The 23,452-nt window shown below is 37.8% G+C and overlaps 1 protein-coding gene across 1 annotated transcript; it reads right to left on the reverse strand.

Moving 5' to 3' along the window:
• Positions 1-250: 250 nt before the first annotated feature.
• On the reverse strand, positions 251-21,364 carry ALG14 (ALG14, UDP-N-acetylglucosaminyltransferase subunit; the record flags this gene model as incomplete). Its single annotated transcript, XM_010084444.1, has 3 exons — positions 251-840; positions 16,244-16,366; positions 21,213-21,364. Coding segments are annotated over 3 exons (506 nt in total), but the record flags the coding sequence as incomplete, so codon positions are not given.
• Between the last annotated feature and the right edge of the window lie 2,088 nt (positions 21,365-23,452).

The raw sequence follows: 23,452 nt of genomic DNA on the forward strand, positions 1-23,452 counted from the left end.
GTCACCTTTTTATTTATCTTAAGAAGTGAGCAACAATTTTCAAAAGCTGCACTACAGATCATAAGGACAGCTTTGACAAGCCCAGAGGAAAAATGATACTGGTTTAATGCTTTGGGGGTTTTGGAAGACTGTAGAGTACAAACTGTCATAAAGCCAACTTAATATAACTGTTTCCTTTATACTCTAAGGATTCACAAGGGACTTCACTGCTAGCATACAGGAAATAAAGTCTGTTGTGCTAGAACAAGACTTTGTTTCTTACAATTTAGAAAACTACACAAAGTTTCCTTACAGGAAATGTTACATTCATCCAAATTCCCATATTTATTTGTAGACAAAAAATGCCATTCACATAGCAGGAAAACTAGATGAAAACAGAAACGGCTTAGACTTAAGGCCATTATGGGGTATTGGTGAACAGACGTACGTGATGGCAATAAATACAACTACACAAAAATGTACATAAATGTAGAGATATCTTTATTGTCTCCTTTTCCAGTACCAGCCTAATTTCTTAACAGGAATCCTTGAAAATAAATTGCTACATGAATGCATTTCTTCAGTGAGGAGCCTGCAGAGTTTATTTTAGGTAAAGCTTGTCTTCTGTTGTTACACTATTCGACCAAGATATACTGACTTGGGATATTTTTCCTTTAGATCAGGCCACTGAACGATGAAATAATCTGAAAAGTAGTAAAGAATTTTTCCAGACAGGGATAGAGTTTCCACACGGCAGATGCTCTCTACATACACAATGATTGCTCTCTTTATTCCTAGAAGCCCAAGAAGAAGAGCAGATATACAGACAGGAACACATGTTCCTGGTCCATTGCACAATATCTAAAAGAGATGAAACATTTTACAAAAGTAAACCATGAGTTTTTTCATACAGTAAAGAATTAAAAGTGTGTATTTTCATATAATATTACATTTACAAAAAATTATTTCCAAAGATATTTTAAAAAACAGAAGAGGTAAGTGAATATGAAAAATAAACCAGGAGGGCAGATAGGGCAAAAAAAAAAGATTATTTAAAAGTAGCTGCCAAAAAATATCATCTTTCTTTACATGTCACAGAAGAGGAGAAGAGCTCTGAGATGGCACAGTTAATTTCTATGAAGGAAGCAGAATTCCTTGACTCATGGGTCTATAACTAAACCAGCTTCCAGTCTCAGTCACAGCTTTGTGTTGTATCAACCATGAGATTTGTGCAAAGATTAAGGCATAATAAGGCCAAAGAAGTTTAATTAGGATTACTAAACCTGGGATCCAGTTATAAATGTCTTGAACTTTAGCTTAAGTCAGCAAAACACTTAAGAGTTAGCAAAAAAGTGCTGATGAATTAGGACCTTCATCAGAATCTACTATCTGATATGCATGACTGGATTTTTTTTTCTTTTAATAAACACTAGTGCATAGAAACAAGGATACAGAAGGAAGGTGTTTTGGTAAATACACGTCATGTCCTTGTAGCAGAGGATCTCAAATTCACTTATAAATGTTAACAGTAAAAGAAAGTGGTCTTTCAATTTTAGACATTGGTAAATTGAAAACCAGATTGCTTAAAAGGTTTAAATCAGGGTATATTAGGCACTCTACTTGGATATCAAAATTGATTTCAGGCAAGAAATTTCTTACTAAATTTAACCATGTAATCAGCACTTTTCTGCACAGCTGGGGGTTATGCAGAAATAGAGTTCTTTTATAAAATCATGGCTCTATATCCTGTAGACTTACTTTTTTTTGTTCCAAGTTCACCAGCTTGTGAAAGATATTATATTAGTGGGGGGGAAAAATACCTGAGTTTCTGTTTCAGGGCTGTAGCAATCATTTCAGAATGTTTCCTTCCTTGCTTTGTGTGTGGAAAGAGTGCACTGATAAACTGGCTAACAACACTTTGCCTCAGTTAAAAGCAGCAGCAGCTTTGGTGCTACTGAGTTCCAAACTCTCTCACCTCTACTTTCCTTTGCCTTTAAGGTGGCCCTAGAAATCTAGCTTGGGACATGATGACCACAGTGTAGTGTTTTATTATCAGAATCAACAGAATGTAATACTGTATGCAAAATCGTTCTGATTTTATTGTTGATCTTAATTGAGCTATTTATTAATGCATGACTTGCTGACATTTTCTGAAAATCCCTTACAAGCAACATGCTGTATACTGTTTTAATCTTGAAATTTTAGGGTATCAATAGCCACAAATACTTGCATAAGAAAATTGTAACAGTGTAATTATTTTATATTTAGCAATTATATAGCTAAGAAGCAAAGAAGCTGAACACATCAACTTTGCGTACTAGGTTTTTGAAATCAGAGTTATGTAGTATGGTTTCAAACCTCCTGCCGAACCTGATTTCAAGTAAATCCATGCTGGGACTTTAAAACATACTCTACAATCTGCTGAGAATGAAGATTTGCTTTTTATACATTTGGCTTGGCAAACAAGGACATAAACCAATGATGCACGCTGCCTTTTAGCATTTCAAAGAAACTTTACCATACCTGTGAACTAAACTGCATTTTGCCCTATTTCTTGACAAGTTTGATTAATTTGCACTGATGTTAGTTGTGCTACTGGTACATGGCTACTGATATCTCAATTAAGGCATGTTTAGGTATCTCTATTTGTAATAACATTTTGTTAAGGTAGTGTAAACATTGTCACAGGAGAAAACTTGGAGCCTTCTCCTGTGTTTGCCTGCAAAAACCACCAGGGTCCCCGCTGCAGAATCTGGTCTGTTTCAGACAAGTGTATAAGAAGCACCAAAACAGTCCAAAAAAGCTATTTACTAGTTTGTTTTGGTTTTTTTTTTTTTTGTTTTGGTTTGGTTTTTTTTTTTTTTTTTTTTTGGTGAGTTGAATATTCAGTCTGATTTTGATTTCAAATTCAAAATTCAGCTTTAAGTGAATTAAGTAACATAAACTCCACTTTCCTTTAATAGAGCTACCTGGAGTACAAATATTGTCTCATCTTCATTGCTCCCCCAAGCCCTTTTTCTGTTGTATTGCAGTCCTCTCCCCTGTCCTTTCCTCAATGTCTTTCATTTCTATGTTTCTCTGTACTCTACGCAGCCCTCTGAGATGTCTCCCATCCATCCCCCCTTCCCTGGTTTTCTTTGTGATCTCTGCTATTCATCTCCCTCTGCATCCCTATTCCCAGGCGCCCTTCCATCTGTCTTCCTCCTGGAGTCGTACTCGCTCTGCACTCTTTTAGCCTCCATCTACTACGAAAATTCAACCCAGTTGTCTAAAGCAAGGAGAGAATTTCACATTGGTCCCTTACTTTCAACAGTCTGACACAAAACCCACCAATTGCAGGTACGATTTAGGTAAGGCAGACATCCTAACATTCTCCACAGCCCAGAAGTTGAGAATGGTAGAACAGGTTTTATAAAAAGATGGATTATTACAACTGTGGTCTTTATCAAACCACTGTGCCATATACTTCATCCTACTTCCTCCCTTTATTAAACTTGGCTAGCAGCTCCAATCTTTTTGGTATTCTTGTGTCTAGATGCATGCACAAAGCTAAACGCTAGAATGAATTCCAAACTAAGAGTACTGACAAAAGATCACAGAAGAAAGTAATAGTAAATGGGTTTATTTGTGAATCTATATGTAGCTCTAAAGGTCACACTGAGTTGCTGTTATTACTTTGCTGAGGTGCAAAACAGAAAAGCAATGATCAAAATAAAAATAATAATAATAAAATACCTTTACTATATCCAGGTTTTGATATGATGCACTCAATTTATACCTTCTACTGACTGTTTATAACTTACAAGCTGCTTCTCAGATGCCCTTTGATTCATGGAAAAGTACTTGCATGTGGGAAAAAGGATCAGGAAAATTATGGAATAGGCATCTCTGAAAAAACATGATCTGATTGTAACTCATGTCCTCTGCTCTTTCCTCTTCCACACATGCTGGTTCAAAGAAGACAAAACACATGTGGCTCCATAGGATCTCTGTATGCAAAATGCCTGTATTTTAGAATAGATGTTCCTACTCTAAAATGCTTTAATTTAGGAATTGTCCCCTGAAAGAGACTCTGGTATAAGCCTGCTGAAGCCAACTAAGAGATCCCTATTTGAATTTGGAGTAATTATCTGCAAGTCAGAACTATTAATCAACCTTTCTGATCATTAAAAATTAACCCTCAGTTAACCTTCAGTGCGTGCCTAGAGACATGTCGTACCTAGAACTGGTGCAGTTGCTCACGTGTTGGAGTGGTAATTCCCCTCCAAAAATCTGGTCTGACCAGTCCTACTTACTTCCTCTCACACCATCAGCTAGAAGAGAGACGAGTGTTCCTGCTGCTTGGAATCCAACATCATACACTCATCCAGGGATACAGCGGAAACTTCTGAGAACACAGGTATGCACATTATGAAGAAGAGGAACCACTGAGGAATCTATAAACTAGAAATGCTGCTGTTCAGCTCCTGCCAGTATATGAACTTGATGGTGGAAAGGAACTGAAATCATCTACAGCCTTCCTTAAACATGTAAGAGAAGGTAAGCTGTCCTACTAGTGAATTTCAAAACACCGTTCAAAAGTAAACTTTGGAGAATGATTGATGTCTTCCACCTTGAAAAGACCAAGCCTTTTGTTTTTCCCCTCCAGCAGAAAACAATTATCTCTCAAGGAATCAAGTGGCAATCTTTAGTACACTGTGGAGAAGAAGCAGGCATCTATTGGCCAAGAAACGACCAGGGCCTCTGCAAGGTCAACCACCTATTCAGGGTACGTGTTTCCCAATATCTATTTACAAGGCTGCCTGTAGAATATTTGCATTGCATGAGAGATGTGTTCGAAGATCTCCAGTTTATTTGGTTCAGCCTTCCTCGGTCAGGCAGCAGAAAGGGGGAAAGAAGGGGCCAAAGACAACTTTTCTGTCACCCTCGTGACCTCTTGAGCTGCACCTGACAAAGGACTTTTGGTCACTGGGCTATCCAGCTTTGCTGCCAACAAGCTGGAAGGGATTGTTCCAGAAGCCAGTGCTGCAGGTCTCTTTACACCATTTACATTCACCTCTAATGCAAAGAAATGTCCAACTAACTGTTAAACTGGCTCACTGGCTGCCTGGCTTCACAGAAGACACATAAACTAAATCCTACATACTAAAATCCTCTACCAATTCAATGTAACCAGACATTGAAGGATCAGAATACAACATTTATACTTAGCAACTCTCTCTATAAATCCAATTTCATATTAATCACTTTCATATAAAAATGGAATAGTTCTTGCCTTTCTGTTCCAGATATTTTCCACAGCTGTTGAAAGAAAACAAGCTAAGCCAGCAGTCTGGCACTCTGGGAACACTGGCACATGGCACCACTGCTGATAAAAGCTGCTTTAGAGTTGGTGAATGCAGCACTGTAGCAGAGTGACATTTACCAGCTAAAACACTGAAAGCATAGCTCACAGCTTCACTGGGATGAAATGTCAGGCCACTGGTTAAAATAAAAATGAGCAAAGCAGAAAACTTGCAGTTCTCATAAATATGTAAACATACATTTGTTGTATATCTTTAATGAACAAGTATTTGAGTTCTGCTTGTGCTCCTGAATTACAATAATCAAAGGGAGGCCAATGTAAATTCCCCTAAATTTAGCAGAAATTGCAAAACTAATGTAAGATTTACTTTGCATAAGAAACCATCAACACCTGCTGTTCTCCTTAATGACTTCCACACAGATTGGCCTTTGCCACCTGGAAAAGAGCAGAAAAACTGCCCGGTTGTCTGGGGCTGGGCAGGCTTATGGTGTGGGAATGCTGATTGTTCCTGTAGGGTGATGTGCACACGTGAACTGAAGACTGCACTGCTCGCTGGCTGCGGAGCTACCTCCTGGAGTAAGTTTAGGAATTGCTCAGGCTTCCTTAGACCTGGTAATGTTCCCTTTCCCCCAGAGCTAAACAAGTGGAGATAAGAATAAGAGAATAAGATGGTGGAGATAGAGAACTACCAAAGGAGGTAAAGGCAAGTGGAGTGATACAAAACTGACCCACACTGGGTTAATTGTGTGATCTTTGTATATCTATGAAAGTAAACAGACCTATTTTTTTTCCTATGTTGTTAAAAAAGTTAGGTGTTTTCTGCTTTTTAGGAGCAAGTGTGGGCCTTAAAGCAGTAATTTATTAACAATTTTATTTTGTTTATGTTTTTGCTGGACTGATAAAACTCTGCTTTTCTTGCTAAATACTTTATTTCAAAGGCTACTTAACATTTGGGAACAAACAGTAACTGTTCAGCGTGTTAAGATTTGAAAGCCCAGAAAATATCTCTGAGGTTTGTCAGAAAAGCCAAGGAAATTTGAATAGCTGTTCCTGATACTTTAAGGAAGGAAAGGAGGATAAAAAAAGAAGAAAGCAGGGAAAAGAGAGGGAATGGGAAACCAACTTGAACTACAATTGAAAAGAAGTTCAAAACAAAAAGGAGTTTTAAAATGTGACCACACTGCCATAGTCTCACAGAAGAGACTTAAGAAAAAAGCTTGCCTGCTTACAACTAAGGCTTCACTTAAAAACAAAAAAAAACCCACCAAACAAATCCCTTAAACTCTATCAAGAAAAAAAAAGGAGCATAAACCAATCTCACTCAGCTCCAATGAACAACTTGGACTGTCTACAGGTCTGAAAAAACTCCTCAGTCAAAGGTATTTTCAGCAGAAAGTTCCTCAAGGTGGACCAAGTTTGACGAGTTTCCACCTTGTTAGGCAAAGCAAATTCTGGCTTTCAAATGAGTTTTCAAAGATCAGCAAAAAAATGCATTGATTAGAGAAAGCAGCTAAAGAGACTGTAATCTGTGCCGTGTATATGTTTATTTTCATCTCATGTTCTTAGTTGATGACAGACACCCAAATGTTGTGGGTTTGTTAGCTGGACTGACATTAAAAAAAATGAAGTGCCATAGCAAGTTACAATACGTGGAAACCTTAGAAAAATCAACTTTAAGAAATTCTAGAAACAATAGCAGGCAAAAATAACAAACCTTTCACAAAGGTAGCAGAAGTAACAGTAAGCACAATTCGATGATGTACAAATACGGAAAACTAACAGGGGGCAGAAGACACTGTCTTGACACAAAGAAAGCCTCTTTCATATAACTGCAAATCTGACCTGAAGGATCTTTCAGAAACAAGGGAAACAGAGCAGAGAATGATTCCAGTGACAGGGAAACTGAACAGTCATGTTTAGTCAAAGTTAAGTAGAGGTCCTTGGACACTGAAAGGAAAACTAAAAGAAAAGCCATAATAACATACTCATTTTTATGTCAGGGCTAGTTTTGTATTCCTGCGTTCAGCACTGGGGGTTTTGACATTTCAGGAGTTTATTGTCTTTTATGATTTCAGAATGTAATAAACAAAAACCATATGAATAAAAACTTCTGCTGGTGGAGGTTGGTTGTTTCTGAGGCACAAGAAGAGAGAATCTGCAAGGAATTAATTTGTATTCTGCTATGTAAATTACAGCATCTCATGAGCTCATCAGCACTTGCTTGTTTTTAGTATTATCATACTGTTTTGAAAACCTCACACTAATGCCCTGTAAAGTGAAGTATCTGGCTCAACATTTTTTCTTCCTTCACCAACAGAAGTATTGAGTGCTACCTACACAGACAGCTGTAATCTGGCTTTTTGGTCTCAGCTGTTTCCATTTTCTGCCCTGTGTTTCCCAAGGACCGGGTTCAGCTGATTGCCTGGTGTATCCCGAACAGCCCCCAAGTCTGTGGGAAACACAAGTGCAAGCATTACAGCCCTGCAGTTGTAGGGCCAGGTCTCTTAATATTAGAGATGCTCTAACTGTAAAATTAAACTAACAAAAGTATCAGTGAACAAATATTGCAAATTTTAATTGTAATATATTTACCCTATGAGCTCATGAGCAAGATGTAAGCCTGGAGAGTTGAGAAACCAGGGCTGTACTCACAGCTCCACTGTGGACTCCCCACAGGATTTGGAGCATAGCACTTACTTTCTCTCACATCAATATTTTCTGCTTTAACAGAGGAAACTAATAATTTACTCCTCACAGAGGATGCATCAATATTCCTGTATATCCTTCTCAGTGAAGATTTCCAGGTATGGAGAGTATTACTTTTATTAGCATAGCATGCTATCTGATTCAGTAACATACTCTGAGAATAAGAGAAAATGTATGTGCTGTTTTCTTTTGAATAGATTATTTTTTTAATACGTTCAGATATAGCAGGCCATAGCCACAAAGAATCAATTTCTGCTAGTAACTTTGATGGTAACTTAAGCTTGGATGGCAAATGGAAAAAGTATTACTTTTTTCATAAATGAGTAGGTCTAAAAGGTTTCAAAAGATACATTGTTCGTCTACATGGAGGTATAGTTATGACAGAAATAAGATCTCTTCTAGGGAATATAAATCTATTTGGTAATCAGAAAAACAAGAGAAACCTGAGAATTTAAGAGAGAAAGGGATTTTTCCCTTAGCTCAAATACTTAAGCATGTGGGAAGACGTGTTCTTGTTAAAGCTTTTGCTAGTCTAACTCTTCAGAATGTCTGAAAATTCAGGTTTTGAACCTTGAGGAAAACTAGCTTAGTATTGCTAACATTTTTTTTAAGGTTTAAAAAAAAGGCAGGAACATTTCCCAACAATTCCTTATTCTTGCTCTTGGTGGGGAGAAAAAATAATTTCAGGTTCTGCTTGAACAACACAAAGGTCATTAAACTACCTACTGGCTTATTCTTTTTGAATAGTGAAGATCTTATCCAGTTTGCTTCCCTCCACAACCTGAAAATAAAACCAGCTAAAACTTCACAACCTATTTGCTGTTTGAACTTACCTGCTGGGACAAAAAAATCTAGATGTGTAATTTTATGTAAATCCGGTAATTAAGGTAGAATTTAATTATACTGTGGTACACTTCCATCTTCTACTGTCTAAATCACTTGAATCATCAGGGATGCAAAAAGATAGTTACAGTGTTCTATAGTAACAGCTTGTGTTCAGTCTGGTCAGCAACTATAGCTTATAGCATTGCCATGAAAACCTTCCTAGTCCACTTCTGTGTATCTTGTTTGTGTGTTTGCCGTTGTTATTATCATACAATACACACAGTAGGTGAAGCGCTCTTCAAAACAAGCAGGGACATGTGTGGTCCTACAGGCAGATTACCTAACTAAGATAAATAAGATCAGTGAATGCCAGAATGGGGAAGGGGGAAGTAGAAGAGCAAGGACTTAAATTAGCACACTGTGCAGCTGGGTTTCTAATGTGCACTACTTATTTCCATCACAGAATAAAGTATATTGGGAAGCATTACCAACTCCCTCATCTCCCCAGCTCTCACTTTATAGGAGCTCGAGGAGAGGGAGACAAAAATCCTACCTAGTGGATTTTTCTATAGCAGAAAAGGAGAAGTTCCACAGAACTACTAAGCACTAGATTTAACAACAGGATTTAGTTGTAACAGCACTGAGCACTTACACTTCTGCCTTCTAGGTACTTAGTGGCCCAATTCGAGAGTTACCAGCCCAGTGTCCTCAGGGCAAAGAGACAAGGGAAGGTGCCCAGCTGATGTGATTTGGATCAGCATCCACATGCAAAGCAGTGAGGGAAGCTACTAGTTTCTGGGTCTCAGCAGAGCTCAGGGCTTGGCTATGCATGTGGCTACTTGACACTGTAAAGACTTAAGCAGTTCAGTTCTGTTTCTGGGTTTGCCTAGAGGCTTTCCTGATGAAAAGAAATTTAACTGGGGTCATTAAGAGCCTAAGAAGTTAGGCAACAGCTTAATGAGGGAAGTTTGAGAATCTAGATTTGGACACATAAAGAAACATGCAAATTTTACTTGCTAACCTTAGGCACCCTACTTAAATGCCCCTGTATTTCAGGTAAAAGGTGGCAGGTCTGTCATTGGGATTAAAAGGTCTTTGGAGCGGTAGTTTCCATCCACACATATGATGCCTCTGCAGGTATGTGGAAGCAGAATGGGATATGTGAGCTCAGCATACCCCCCTGCCTAGCTGCCAAATGTAAAATGAGAAACACAGAAACAATCAATTTAAAATAATAATAAATGACAGGGATGAAAGTGGTACTAATGCTCAAGTCTGTTGGAATGCTACTGTTGGTTATTAAAACATTAAATTAACACCCAGACTGTCCAACCAAACATCATGATCTCTGACAGAAGTTTCTGTCAAGAAATAGTGGCACCAGTGAGTCTTGTGAGAAATGGATAGAAGGTTGGTTAAAAAAGAACAAGATTACCTAGGCAGATGGAGACTAGGGAATAAACTAACTCCCTATGTACAATTACTATGGAGTGGGTCTGGGGTTTATTGCTGCTGATAAATTAATAGGAAGTAAAGGAAATTTGACTTCATGTGGATGAAAAAAAATGGTCATAAAACAATTCAGTAAAAGGCTTTTGTATAGTAAATGATAGTTTCTGAGCTAACTCTGTAGCTACAAACACTAGGTAATAACTGTCTGTTAGCAAGCTGTTGTTGGTCTAAGTGTCACCTTGGTTGGGTCTGAACCTGACTAAAGTCTCTTGGTCAGAGCACCATGAGAAATACCATCTAAGCTTTTAGAGCCTGTTTAAAAATAAGGGCTTATTCAATCTCCTGATATCAAAAAGTACTACTTATTGTAGTAGCCTGCTTCTACTCAAAAGGAAAGGAGAAATTAAATCCAAAGACTGTTAAATATAATCATACATATTACTAACAGTAGCCTAAAGTGAATCTGTAATTGTAAATCTCAATGTATCTTTCATTAGTCAAGCATTCATTTAACTAGAACTTGAAAGTGGTACTTTAGGTTAGCTAAAACTGGTATTTTATATGTATATAAACATCTTTGAGGATACTGCCTAATCACTGCAGTTAGTATAGCAAGAATCTGCATCAAACACCTACCTGAAATGTCTTCACAATGCAAAACCTAGAGGTGTTAGCAATCTGCACACCAGTGGCCTGGTTTGGTGGTCAGATTTTGTGAGATTGTTTACTTGCAACCATGGTTTATAACTTACAAGGAAGTGTGACCAGGGTGTTCACTAGGTTCATAATGAACCTGATAGCTGATGAGTTAAGACATCCATCTCTAGTTTAAACTCTGCTTAAATCTGAGATAAGATCTCAGTTCTTCTTTACTGCTACTTCTATCCTCCATCTGAAATGTAGTGTCTATATGTATGTCTAACTGGCAGTCAGAGAAAGAGCAGAGCTACAACTTAGCTTTTAAACTAACAGCTCTGAATAGCTTTAGATGTTTATCTGCGCCCAGCACAGGGTAGTTCTACATGTGGCTGCAGGGTACCTGTACACCACACACAAGGTAGATGAGGGGTCAGTAAGACTCATATTTTAATTAACACCGAGAAGTTAAACACAAATTTGGATGGCTTAACTTTGTTTTGTTTTTGTACTATACAGTTTGTATTTCTGATGGTCTTAATCCAATGTTCTTACTGTTGCCTATTTTGACTGTTTTGACCTTAGAAGAACAAGAGCAGATCAGACACACTGTAAAATCAATCTGGTCCAAAAGAATTAAAATAGCGGGGAAAGATTCAGTGCACAAAAGAATGCACCAGATAGTCTTAATACTGCGTTACACAAAGTTCACTTGTTATGAAGTGAATAGAGAAAAAATGCCACCACCCAGATTTTGTAGCTTTCCACAAAGTTCTAATAAGAACTGTGATATAAGGGACAATAACTTATTATTTGTCATAGTAATTTGTTAAAGTGCTATGAACTTAAGACATTTTGGGCAGGGCACAAATAATGGAAAATCTTAGCTAAATGAAATAATGATCTCCTTTCATGTAGCTTACTGTGTGAACACTTCTGTAACAACTCTAGAAGCTTGTTGTAGCGAATTTAACCAGTCAGGGGATGAGGCATGTGTGATGGGATGTGCAGTCATAAAAGAACTGGTAGACTGCTAGAAGCATAATCAGCTGTGCAGGTTTCAGGCTTCTAGAAAGAAGTTTAAAAAGGAGAGACCAATTCAGCTGACAGCTGGTGGAGAGGGAGATGGCAGAGCTGCTTGTACTTGCTGTGCAGATGTAAACTTCTTACTACAGACTTCCCACGGGAAGGAGGCCCTCCCTAATGTGGAAGGACTGCCTTCTTTGACTGATTTAACCCAGGCTTTTCCAAATAGTAGCGATCTGAAAATATCTGTTTATCTCAGGCCTTGTAGAGCACTGAGGCAGTAGGAACTGCTGAGAAGTGTCCCCAGAAAGGCAAAAAAACCTCTGGTTCTACGTGTCCTGGATGCACAAACCACTAATGAATGGAGCTTTAAGCAGCATTTCTGCATAATTCTAGGTGAAATTTAATTACACTAAAGGAAAGCAAATTGCTGACCCAACTACATAGCCCATCTATGGCTGAAAATGAGGACTTCATGCATTCTCTGTACAGCTTTCTGCCATGTGGTGCACATGTATCCTTCGTTTTCAGTTTGAATTTCAGGTACGCCAGAATGATTGGAATAACCATGACCCAGCCAAAGGGCTAGATCACCTAAAGACCTGGTTTTAGGGTTGTCAAGTTGGCCCAGAGACAACGAGGACAATAGTTCTGTAAGCAGAAAGAGAACTGAAGAACAGCTTCCTCTGAACTTGTACCTACTGACTGACTGACTCAAGCATATTATAGGAAGTCTGTAACATTACTTATTCCTTCTTGGGCATCAAATAATCTATGTAAGATTCATTAATTTTCTCTGTTTTTGGGAAAAATCTCTGTGCAGCTTGTCTAATTTTCTGTAACTGTCTAACAAGGATTTGCATCTTTCCCTAAAAAAAGTGGATCTTCTAATGTGTTATTCTGGTTTTATGTTTCTTCTCAGCCTTTCTCTCAATGAAGGCAATAAAAGTCACTCTTCTCTGACCAGCTGCCCATTTTCATGGTAGGAATTTGCAGTCTTTGAGGATATGACTGCATATTAAATCTGGCTGCAACTGATGAATGGTTTTAAAAGCTTTTCTGGGGGAAGGAAGGTGTAGGCAGAGTGTGCTGGCACAAACCTTGCTTTCTTGGAATTTTAGGCCTCTGCATAGGCAGCCTGTCTAAGGCTGACATGTTGCAAAAACTGAGCAGCATAGATGCGCCTGCAAAACACACTGACGCCTATATTTCTATAATTCTTGGCTACAGGAACACAAGCCGATCATCACTTCTGACATCTTAATTTTGTTACTTGGTTTAATACCTCTAAAGGGACTTAACTTTGCAGAGTGCAGATGTTCATAACTCAGAAATGGAACTCTTGAAGATGATCTCAAACTGAACAACTAAGCTAACTTTTACATTTCTTAAACTCTCTGGGGGCCCATTTCAAGTGTGGGTCAAGGCCTGCAAGACAGCAAAGGTCTCCTGGAAGCTGTTCAGTTCTTTCTGAACTCACTATCTTGAAGAAGGGTTAGATGGAACTGCTTTCTCATGAGAAGTAAACTAAGAAGCTTTGCCAGAAGATCAGTCTCGGATACAAAGGGGACACGGTGCTCATGTAAATAAGCACATATAAGGTAACTCCCGTGCAGCTAGCTTAGCTAGGTTTGCTGTTTCCCCTTTACAGCTATTTTGGCTCCACAGATATGCTAGCTATGCCAACCTAAGCCTATCTGCTCCAAATCTTGCTTTTGTGCACCTAATGGTTTCAGGTTGCCTTTGCTGTACTTCTCTTGTCCTGCATTCCTTAAAAATTGCAACTGCAACATTTCTGCTTTTCTCCATCTTTCAGGTGTCTGGACAAGACTTCAGTAATTCTTTCAAACACACACATTTCTGAGAAGCCTAAAAGGGTGTATATGGATTTTGGGATCACTCAAATATACAAATGACTTAGAAGCAATTCAAAGTTGTCTCTCCCTCCTGCAGTTAAACAAAACCAGTTGCCTAGACTGAAAATGTACAGTACGTGTAAGCTCTACTGTTTAGAAATATGAAGCTCTCAGGGTGATGTAATACAGTGCTTGTTTCTAAACTCGGGTATTGAATTCCATGACAAAAGTTATAGATAAGTCCTGTAAATGCTAGCATTTGTCCCACCCTTTCTAATTCTTTAAAGTAATAAGCGTTACATTTTGCCAAGAGTAGGGCAAGTTGCAATTTACCACGAACATTTTCTTCTAAAAGCAATTAAATATTACCAGTTGCTTCACATACCACACTGAATCTTTTCACTGGCAATGTGAGGCATTCTAATCCCTGAACACTTATCCTTTGATAAGTGTTTTTAAATCTTTACAGTTCTCTGACTTTTTTTTTTTTACAGAATTCCCAAACTAAGATATGCATACAAGTAGTAGTGTGCAAGCAGCTTTCAAGTGGTATAAAATTTGGCATAGTGCCAGAGATGCTTCTGCCAGTGGCAGTACCAGCTGCTATTGTGGTTGATGATGGTACTTGGCAAAAAAGTATTTGGGAACACCCTCCCCTCCAGCCCTTTTCTATTAATGGATAAGGACTCTTGGGATAGCATTTTGAGCCAGCGGTTCCCTGAAATGCTACAAAAGGCTTAAAGGCTTTGCTAAACTGTATTCTTAATTTTACAAGGACAAGGGTTTTTCAGAAGGGGTAGGCTTTCACAGCTTATTACAGTTTATCAAATCCAATACCATTTCTAATAATTCTATGTGTAAATCCCACTGTCACTTTAAATTCCTCTTGTAAACAAGGAAACCATGGAATTAGATTAGTAACTTCCTGCTCTTCTCCTATGATGTGTCCTGTTGGTACTTTTGGTAATATATTAAACTACACAGTGAGATTTTTCTAGTCAATTTCTCTTGCAATAGTAAGTTTAAAAAGTATATGTGTTGAATGAAACAAGTGGTGTAGCAAAGTGATTCCTAAATATTTTTTACTCACCTTACTGTAATATGTCTCCACGTAAACATCCCTCTCCTATTCCCACCCCCCAAATTAAAGCCAGTGTAGAAAGAATAGTATGTCACCTCCTCCTCCCTCCCAACTTTATCTCCAGTTTTCAGAATGTGCTTGAAAAGCAAGAACTTCAAAAAGCTAGTTCTGTTGTTCTGCACACTAAGCTGCTCTGAAAACTCCAGCAAGCCAGTAGCTTTTATCTGATAGGAACTGACCAGTACTATTGAAGCCAATGAGATCAAATTATTCACAGCAACTTCTGTAAACATTCAAAATACCACAAATATATATAAGCCTCTTTGGAATTAGCCATACAGTTCACAGTGAGAGCTAAAACAGTCTGCTTACAAACATCCTCTGTAGGTGTATAAATGCTGCTACTAAATTATGAAAAATATCTTGTAACTGAGCAAGTTTTTATAGGTTTAATTAAAATATCAAGAAAACCCATCAAATATTAATTCGAAATTCTGCTAAATTTATGCTTTTTTGAGAAACTCAGTTTTGGATAAATGACTCCCTAAGATGACAACTCTAGCAAAAAGACAGATTTGACCAAAATTTCTCTTAAGGAATTGTAGGACTCAAACCTGGGAGTCCAGTGCACTACCTTTTAAGTCTTACATTAACACAAAACTTTATTGATCGGATATCTCTAATTATTTTATTTCTGTAATGTGACAACCCTGCATGTTCTGACTTCATTAAATGTGTGGAATATTTGTGAATAAATGTAATTAGCATAACAGTGCAGTTTTGTGAACAGCTTGAAAAAGTTACTAAAGTGTGAGGAGCTGCTACTTCAGCAGTGATGGTTTTTGTCATTAGACTAAATAATTAATGTCAGTCAGCTGAAGACTAAATAGCTATGCATGTAGCTGAAAAGCCCATGTAAGCACAAGAACTGAACCTGTATGTATTTCTGCTGGTCTGAACCTGCCTCTTCCAGACTGGTCATACCATTTCAGGAGCAAGACCAGTCAACAGGATAACCAGGCTTTCAGGCACAGTTTGTGCTGTTGCAATCCTGAAGAAATATTATGAAGAACCTGCAACCTTGTTTGTGCTAGCTCTACCAGCATTAACAAGGGAGTGGCACACTCTCTGATGTTACCTGCAAGCTTGGAGAGCGAAAACTGGTATTTGCTACTCTAATTCACCAGCAGTGCAACTCATTCTTTCTTGGTGTATTGCTGCTATACCTCTTTCAACTTTAATTTTACATTCAAAAATACTTTTCCTGTGAACTGTTAATCTAAGCATGTGTATCAGATATAGTCTGCAATGTCCTGCTATTCCAAGTGCTTTTATGATGCAGATCAGCAAGTTCTCAATAAATTAAAATTTACCTACCAAATCTGGTTTCAGTTTGTAGGTCAAAGGAAGGGAGTAAAGTATGGAGTACAGGGTTGTTACCACAGAGGAGGTCCAAGATTGTCTAACCTCACGGCTTCTGGGAATGCGATGAAGGGTGAACTGGAAGAGAGCACGATAAGCTGAATTGTTATTTTGCTAAGAATGTTGTTGCTCCTATAGAGTTATTAGCTCTGTCTGTGCCAACTTTTTTTTGAATGTAGTTTGGAAATGTTTGGGTATGAAACCTTTTCTTAGATACCTTATTCAGTGTCGTGCTTAGCACTCCTGGCAATAAAGTAACCTGAAATACTAGAACTACAGATCTATTTTTTTAATCTCTTCTCACATTACTTTAAAACATTCCTAACTTAATAAAGAATTCAGTTATAGCAGCTTCACCCGCAGTATGTTAACGCAGTGCCCCACCTTGTGGTCACCGAGACACAAGCCTAGGTCTGATCAGATACAATGCAGACACAGTGACTTTTCTATCTCTTACCTGTTTAAATTCTTTGTGGATTTACACTGCAGAAAAATTTTCTCAATTAATATCCGGTGCATACTATTAAAAATGTAACAGCAAATATCACTATCCTTTAAATGAGCACTCAATGAGTATTCAAAAGATATGCAAGATGCATATTAGAAATAAAATATTTGCATAAAGAAACAGGAAAGAACATCTTACCATTAAATAAAAAATAAATTTAAGAAACAGTTTTCCTTGTTCCTTCCCTAGGAAAAACTAGAGATTTTTTACTGTGTGTAAAAAGTATCAAATTAATAAAACACAGATGTCTGTCTTGAAACACTGGAAGCAGTTAACAGTAGCTAGGCTTCCTGCACTCTTTGCAGATGCTTTTTACCTTGACACAGAGGAACTACACCTAAGAACTATTTCTACATCAGAAGGGCCATCCTGGTGCCAATGAAATTTTTGTCTGTTTAAATGAAAGACAAATATAATGGCTGCAGTGCTCTGTTCGTTGGCACTGACGTTGTTCAGATCTGGACAATGGTCGCTATCTTGCTTCATATGGGACAGCAAATCACTATCACTCCGGCAGAACTCATATTGCGAGAGACTCTAAATATCATTATAAATAGTGAAAATTGCCCATTTCATATATACCATTACTAATTGTCATAGCTTAGCCCTGGTGATTTGTGACCAGGAAAGATGATGCTGCCAATAGCTGTACAGTAAATACAAACTACAAATCGGTCTTGAATAGCATTAACTGGGGCTTTTTTAATACACAAAGTAGAAAGAATAAAAAAAAATACCCTGCTTGTAAATGCAGGATATTAACTTAATTTTCATGACTGAAATTACTTTGTTTCATTGTTAAAAGGTTCCTTAATTGCGTTGATACTGGAAGGCATTAACAGAGGTTGTGAACTGGTTGTTTTACATTGTATCTGCAGGTGTTGAAACTCTGATTTCAGCATAGTTTGACAACAGAATATGGAAAAATAAACATGCCCCCTGCTTCCCATTCAACAGAATTCTGGTTATCACTGCCTCTGTTTCTTAAAGCTTTGGAAGAGATCAAGTGATAAAAAGAAATGCTGAAAGTGGAGTTTAGACCCTTGCATAGTATTCAGTCCTGCAAGAAATATGTGTATGATAAGGTGGTTTTAGGCAGATCAGGTTTCAGTGAAACTATTCAGGATGCGTCCTTCACTGTAAGAATTGTGTTAATATTTGCCAAAAAGTGTATGTGATTTTCTTCATCATAAGATACTGATTTCAGTAAAACTTGGCAGGGAAACCAAACAGTATCAAAGTAGATATTTACTTGTAGAATTCCAGTAAAGATCAAATTTATTTTATCTATGCTCTTCAAGGAACATGCTCGAAACTTTGCACAACAGTGTCTATGTTGTTTGTTAGGACTTAAGTCCACATATCAATCAACTCTCAAATATTAATCTAAGAGAAAAAAAAAGTTTTGTTTATTTGTTTGCTTGTTTAAAAGCTACTGCCTGATGCTTCTGCAATCCCAGCCTCTCATCTTATGGAGCTCTGTTAGTCTTCCAGACAAAGATGCCTCCTGCATCTTTTGCTGGAAAACTGCAGAGTATGTCTGATACCAGAAGCAGACAAATTGCTTCCCTGTCTTCTATGGTCTCACATTGTTGCATTTATTTTTCCTTATGTCTTTAGTGGAGCCAGAAACCTTTTTTGTTATTTGAAGATAAATGTTCTAAACTGGCAATTCTATAATGGTTGACTGGGTTCTGCAATTTTACAACCAGCGATGTAGTCCTTTACCTAGTTAATATTGTTGTTTTGCAAGTATGCAAGGAGAAGTTGGAAAACTGCCACTGCTGTGAATTATTATATGTTCAACTGAATATACCGCAGTGCTTGTAAAGAAACTGGGTTTATGTAGTCCTTTTTCATCCTGAGTAACAAGATTTCTTAGCATGGTATTTCTCAAGAAACATAAAATGGAAAAGAACATGTGGTCAGATTAGCATTATGTAAAGGCTAGTTAGTCTGGTTGCTCATCTCAGACATGACAAATGGTGGGGGTATAAGACCCAGTGAAGAATGCATGTTCTTCAGTCAACAAATGTAAATTATCTTTCTGCTGCTGGAGTAGGTCATCAGGAGCTGAGGCAGGTTCTCTATGCCGAGAGCAGAAGGTTCCCAGAGTATCAGCTCTGGAGGCATCTATGTACAATAGCTGTGATTACAGGCTGGGAGCAACAGAGAACAAAGAGGTAATTGACAGCAGGACCAGAGACTTTCCATAGGAGGCATTTCAGATTTTTTTTTTCAAAAGACTTAGTAGGTAGAGGTGCAGCACTTTGCTGCTTGTAAGCAAGATGCTCATTCGGGCTTCCTTTCCTTCTCCCTGAATTCTGTAGCTTTTAGAACTTGGCTAGACCACAGATCAAAAAGAGAAATTGGTTATATTTGTGGTTTTTTACACCATAATTTGTTAAATGAGTACACTGATTTTCTGCTAGGTCATTATTATAAGCTGTCTTCTGTGTAGTCCTTAGTTTGGGAAAAATTTATTTCCTTGACAAGATGAAGGGAATGACTGTGGGTTAAAGTTTTAAAAAGTTTTCCCCTTAATTTATTCAAAACTGCAAGAAGTGTGCTACTAGCACACGATTTTTAAATGCCTGATGTTCCCCAGCATCTCCAGTGCCAAAACACAGTCTACTTGAAAGTACAGCCTGAAAGTTAGCAAATATATGCTAAGGCACATGGCCTTTACTTTCCAAAATGTATCTTACATTTTCACTCCAAACATTTTTGCTCAGTGGAAAAAGAATGGCCAAAGGAAAATGAGCATCTGTTGTCCAGACAGCAAACTCAGATGCAGCCAAAAATGTTCTTCTGGCTTTCAATGTTAATGGAAAATATGTTTTCTACATGATCTGTTAGCAGTTGGAGGAGGTACGAAAGGGAAGCTGCTTAGCAAAACTAAGTGAACTAGTAGAAAACTGCACAATCTTTCAATACCAAAAAATATTTATTTTTAAGAAATGTAATAATTTAGGTTTGGACATTTTTCAAATAAACAATTATGACTGGTTCTTTACATGAAAGACCAATTACCAAACAAGATTTCTCTGAACAGGAAATACCTCTGGCCATTTGACTAAACCTTCGTCCTTGGTGCACAATGGGAGAAGAGACTGCCACGCTCAATTTTAAACTAAGTCATCCCCACTTCATTCAGCAGCTTGTGGTAAGCAAAGAACCTTCATCTTCTGAGGTGAAAGTGGGGTAAACAAGCTTAAAAATGTCATTCCTAAGTGAGCCTGTTGCTCACCTCAGCAGCAGTTGCGTTACATTAAAAGGGTTTATTCTGAAAATAACTGGTACTGAGTCCCACAATCTTTTGTCGTAGTAGTGCTGCTGAAAACAACAGAAATATGCACTGTATGAAATCAATACCACGTAAATAATTAATTTACTGCATGTTGTACTACTTGTTCAAAAGGACCAAGATTTTTGTAGTCGGAACATTTATTTCCATTGTAGTTATTCCAATTTCTAAATAAAAATGTAATCTTCATACTAATTTCACTGGACATCAGATCACACTTTAAGTCACCAAAGTCATACTGCTCTCTGTTAATCATACAGCAAACTATCTCAAAGCAAGCAAACATCTGATAAAAAGATAAACAAGATATTTTCATTATTTTCTCATGACATTTAGGAGTTCAGCATTTGCTCAGGTCATCAACCAGAAAACTAGCTGACATTAAGTGGTATTGCATACTTTTAAAATCAGTGTAACTAATGATTAATTTTAAAATCCAACCAAAACACAATCTAGAAACACACAGAAATAATACCATTTCAATTAAGGTTTTCTTAGATAAAACCTTTTTAGATCTAATTTATTTCAAAAAAGCCCCATTATATCTGAGGGATATAACGCCAAACTAAACTGAGGGAAATGCCAAAATAAAAAATAAAAGGAAAAAACCCCACCATATGTCTGCTCCAGTATTTTTATAGCTACAAATAACACTTTGATGGCTAGCTGGTTTACAAAATTAAAATAGATTTATTTTGAGCATGCTTTTCTTGAGCGAGAGATAGCCTTCTTCGTACAGTTACTTTCACCACAATTATGTTCCCTCATTGCTCTAAATTGATTAACATGTTAACAGGAGGTAAAGACCATTTTAAGAGAAAATAAGGAAGGTGGTAGTGAAAACTGGTAGCAAGAATAGAATTTGCTATTTTTAGGTATATTTACTTTGCATTTTCAGTGTTTCTGTAGTACAGCATTAATTAATAGTGTTTCTTTAGTTCACATTTAGAAATGTAAAACCCAGTACATACAGAATGGCACTTTTATCTGAACTTTAGTGCAAGTGATTATCAATACCTAGAAAATCAACAGGACCTGCTGCTCTGAAAAATATCCTTTAAAGAATCACTTCCAAATTGCCTTGAAATAGAATATCATGTTAAGATTACCTGTGAATCAGAGAATGTTTCAGACCTTTTTTGTTCAAAAGAACGTATTTTAGCTTCACTCATCTTATCTGAGTCTGCAAAAATATAATGTCTGGGACAGTATGACTCCGACAAACAGCTAAGTAACCTCAGGATTTCTGCTGTGTGCCCACCTGTAAAAGCAAAATAAACTGCAGTTAATATATGAAAAAAAAAATTAACTTTCAATTTCTTCAGCTGAATCAGTCACTTTTCCTTTTAAAACTTATTAACAGTGACACTATTCTGACAGTAGGGGGTTCATTTAAAGGATGGTTAAGACTGTTTAAGTACATGAAGACAATTCAGCTCCCACTGTAGCTATATTGATGGAAATTTTTCAGTTAAATGGGATTGAACCAGTATGACACAGAAGTACATTTGTGTTTAATGTCCTGTAAATGATGTAAAAACAAGTGAGCAAAGCGTTATACTGTATCCACACTCAAAAGCCATACCATGGTGCAACGGTCAAAATGAAGCTGGACACAATCTAGCTGAGAGCTGTGCCATGGAAGCGTACTGCTGACTGACTCCAGACAGTGCTCAGTCCTACAGCCTGCAAGAGCAGGGGCTGCACTATCCCAGCTCATAATACTGCAATCAAGCACGCAGCAATTTTACTCTGCAGCTACGCTAGTGTAAAAGCTGAGTGCTCGCAGAAGAAAGAATCCAGCTCCAGCCAAGTGCTTTGACCACTGCCCGTGAATGGATGTTGACAACGTTCTAGCTGCAAGGTCGCTTTGTTCAGATAGCTGAATTGGCACTAAACTGGAGAGAAGGGGAGGGTATACTAATTGTGGGTTTTGGGAGCAGGGTTACTTTTTTTTTTTTTTTTTTTTTTTTTTTTTTTTCAATTGTGTTTTCTGACCCAAAGTTACAGGAAGTTTTTTTTTTTTTTTTTTTTTTTTTTTTTTTGTCTCAATTGAGTTTCCTGAACCAGAGTTACAGGAATACCTGTCACAGTGGAAGACGGAAGGGGGAAGATCACGTGCGTAGGTAAAGTGGAGCTGGCTCACTTTTTATCCGTTGGGCTGGATCAGCTTAACATCAAACTGCATGTGTAAGTGTGTGCATAGGCATTTACTGGATGTGTTACTTTTCACTCTGCTGGAAAGCTGCACACCAAAATAGTAAACTAAATGCATTCCTACTACCTCCTGCTGTCCAGTGTCATTAGCCTCCTAAGAGACCTGTGCTATATAAGTCAAGCACTCTTAGCTGGCAAATGACTGACAAGCAGCAAGAGCTATGCTGCTTCATTAGACATGAGACTTTGCCACCCTTTCATAGAATTTAATACAGTATTTTTCAAACATGTTTGGAAGAATTTTTTCATGAGTGATGGTTTGTTGAAGCTTTCACAGATTTTAATGCAATCATCGGAGTATTCACAGAAGAGCAGAAGGTTCCTACTTCAAAGAACTCTCGAAGAATAGGCTTGAACATTATAAGAATTTTAACTGACTTATGAATTATTTCACATGGTAAGCTTATGTATAGTGAATGTATTTTTTTAATATATACAAACTAGGTTCCAAAGGACCAAAGGAAAACCAGCATATTTCCAGCCCTGGTGGAAGTAAAGACAACCTGAAAAATTATAAAACTGACAGTCAAACTCAGATTGCAGAAAGATCCTTGGATTATTACTCAATTAGTGTGCAAAAACCACAGGAATACTGAGGTGATGAAATCAAAGCTTGCCTGGATTTGACAACTGCAAATTTTCAAGGCAGCCTAACATTTTGGGGGCAAATTAATTGCCCTGCAACTTTGGGGAAGTCACAAGGAGTAGCAGATGTGTGTGTGTCCCCTCAGAGTGGGGTGACACGCTTGGACAACAGTACTGCCTCTGGCAGGCCCATGTGAAAGTCTGGTAAGGAAACCATAGAAACGCAGTTTGGGTAAAATTATTACAAAATGTCACGTCTGTAAGGTGTGCACTGATCTTGGGAAAGCCTTGCCCCGAATCGCCATCCATGATTCTCTCTGAGAAGATCGAGCAGCTGCACAGGTCTGTCCTGCATCAGTTTCAGTCGATATATTTCTTAATGACTTTGACGAAATGCATGTGCTGCCTGAAGGAAAGGGTTCAGACACCTTCAGACACCGTCAGGACATAGACACGAACTAAAATGCCCCAAATAAAGATGAAGCTTAACAATTACTCAAAGCAAGAACCCGGTAACCCAATACCAAGGCGGTGGCCTCGAGGGCGG

The sequence above is a fragment of the Pterocles gutturalis genome, unplaced genomic scaffold (assembly GCF_000699245.1).
Source record: "Pterocles gutturalis isolate BGI_N339 unplaced genomic scaffold, ASM69924v1 scaffold47395, whole genome shotgun sequence".
NCBI lineage: Eukaryota > Metazoa > Chordata > Aves > Pterocliformes > Pteroclidae > Pterocles > Pterocles gutturalis.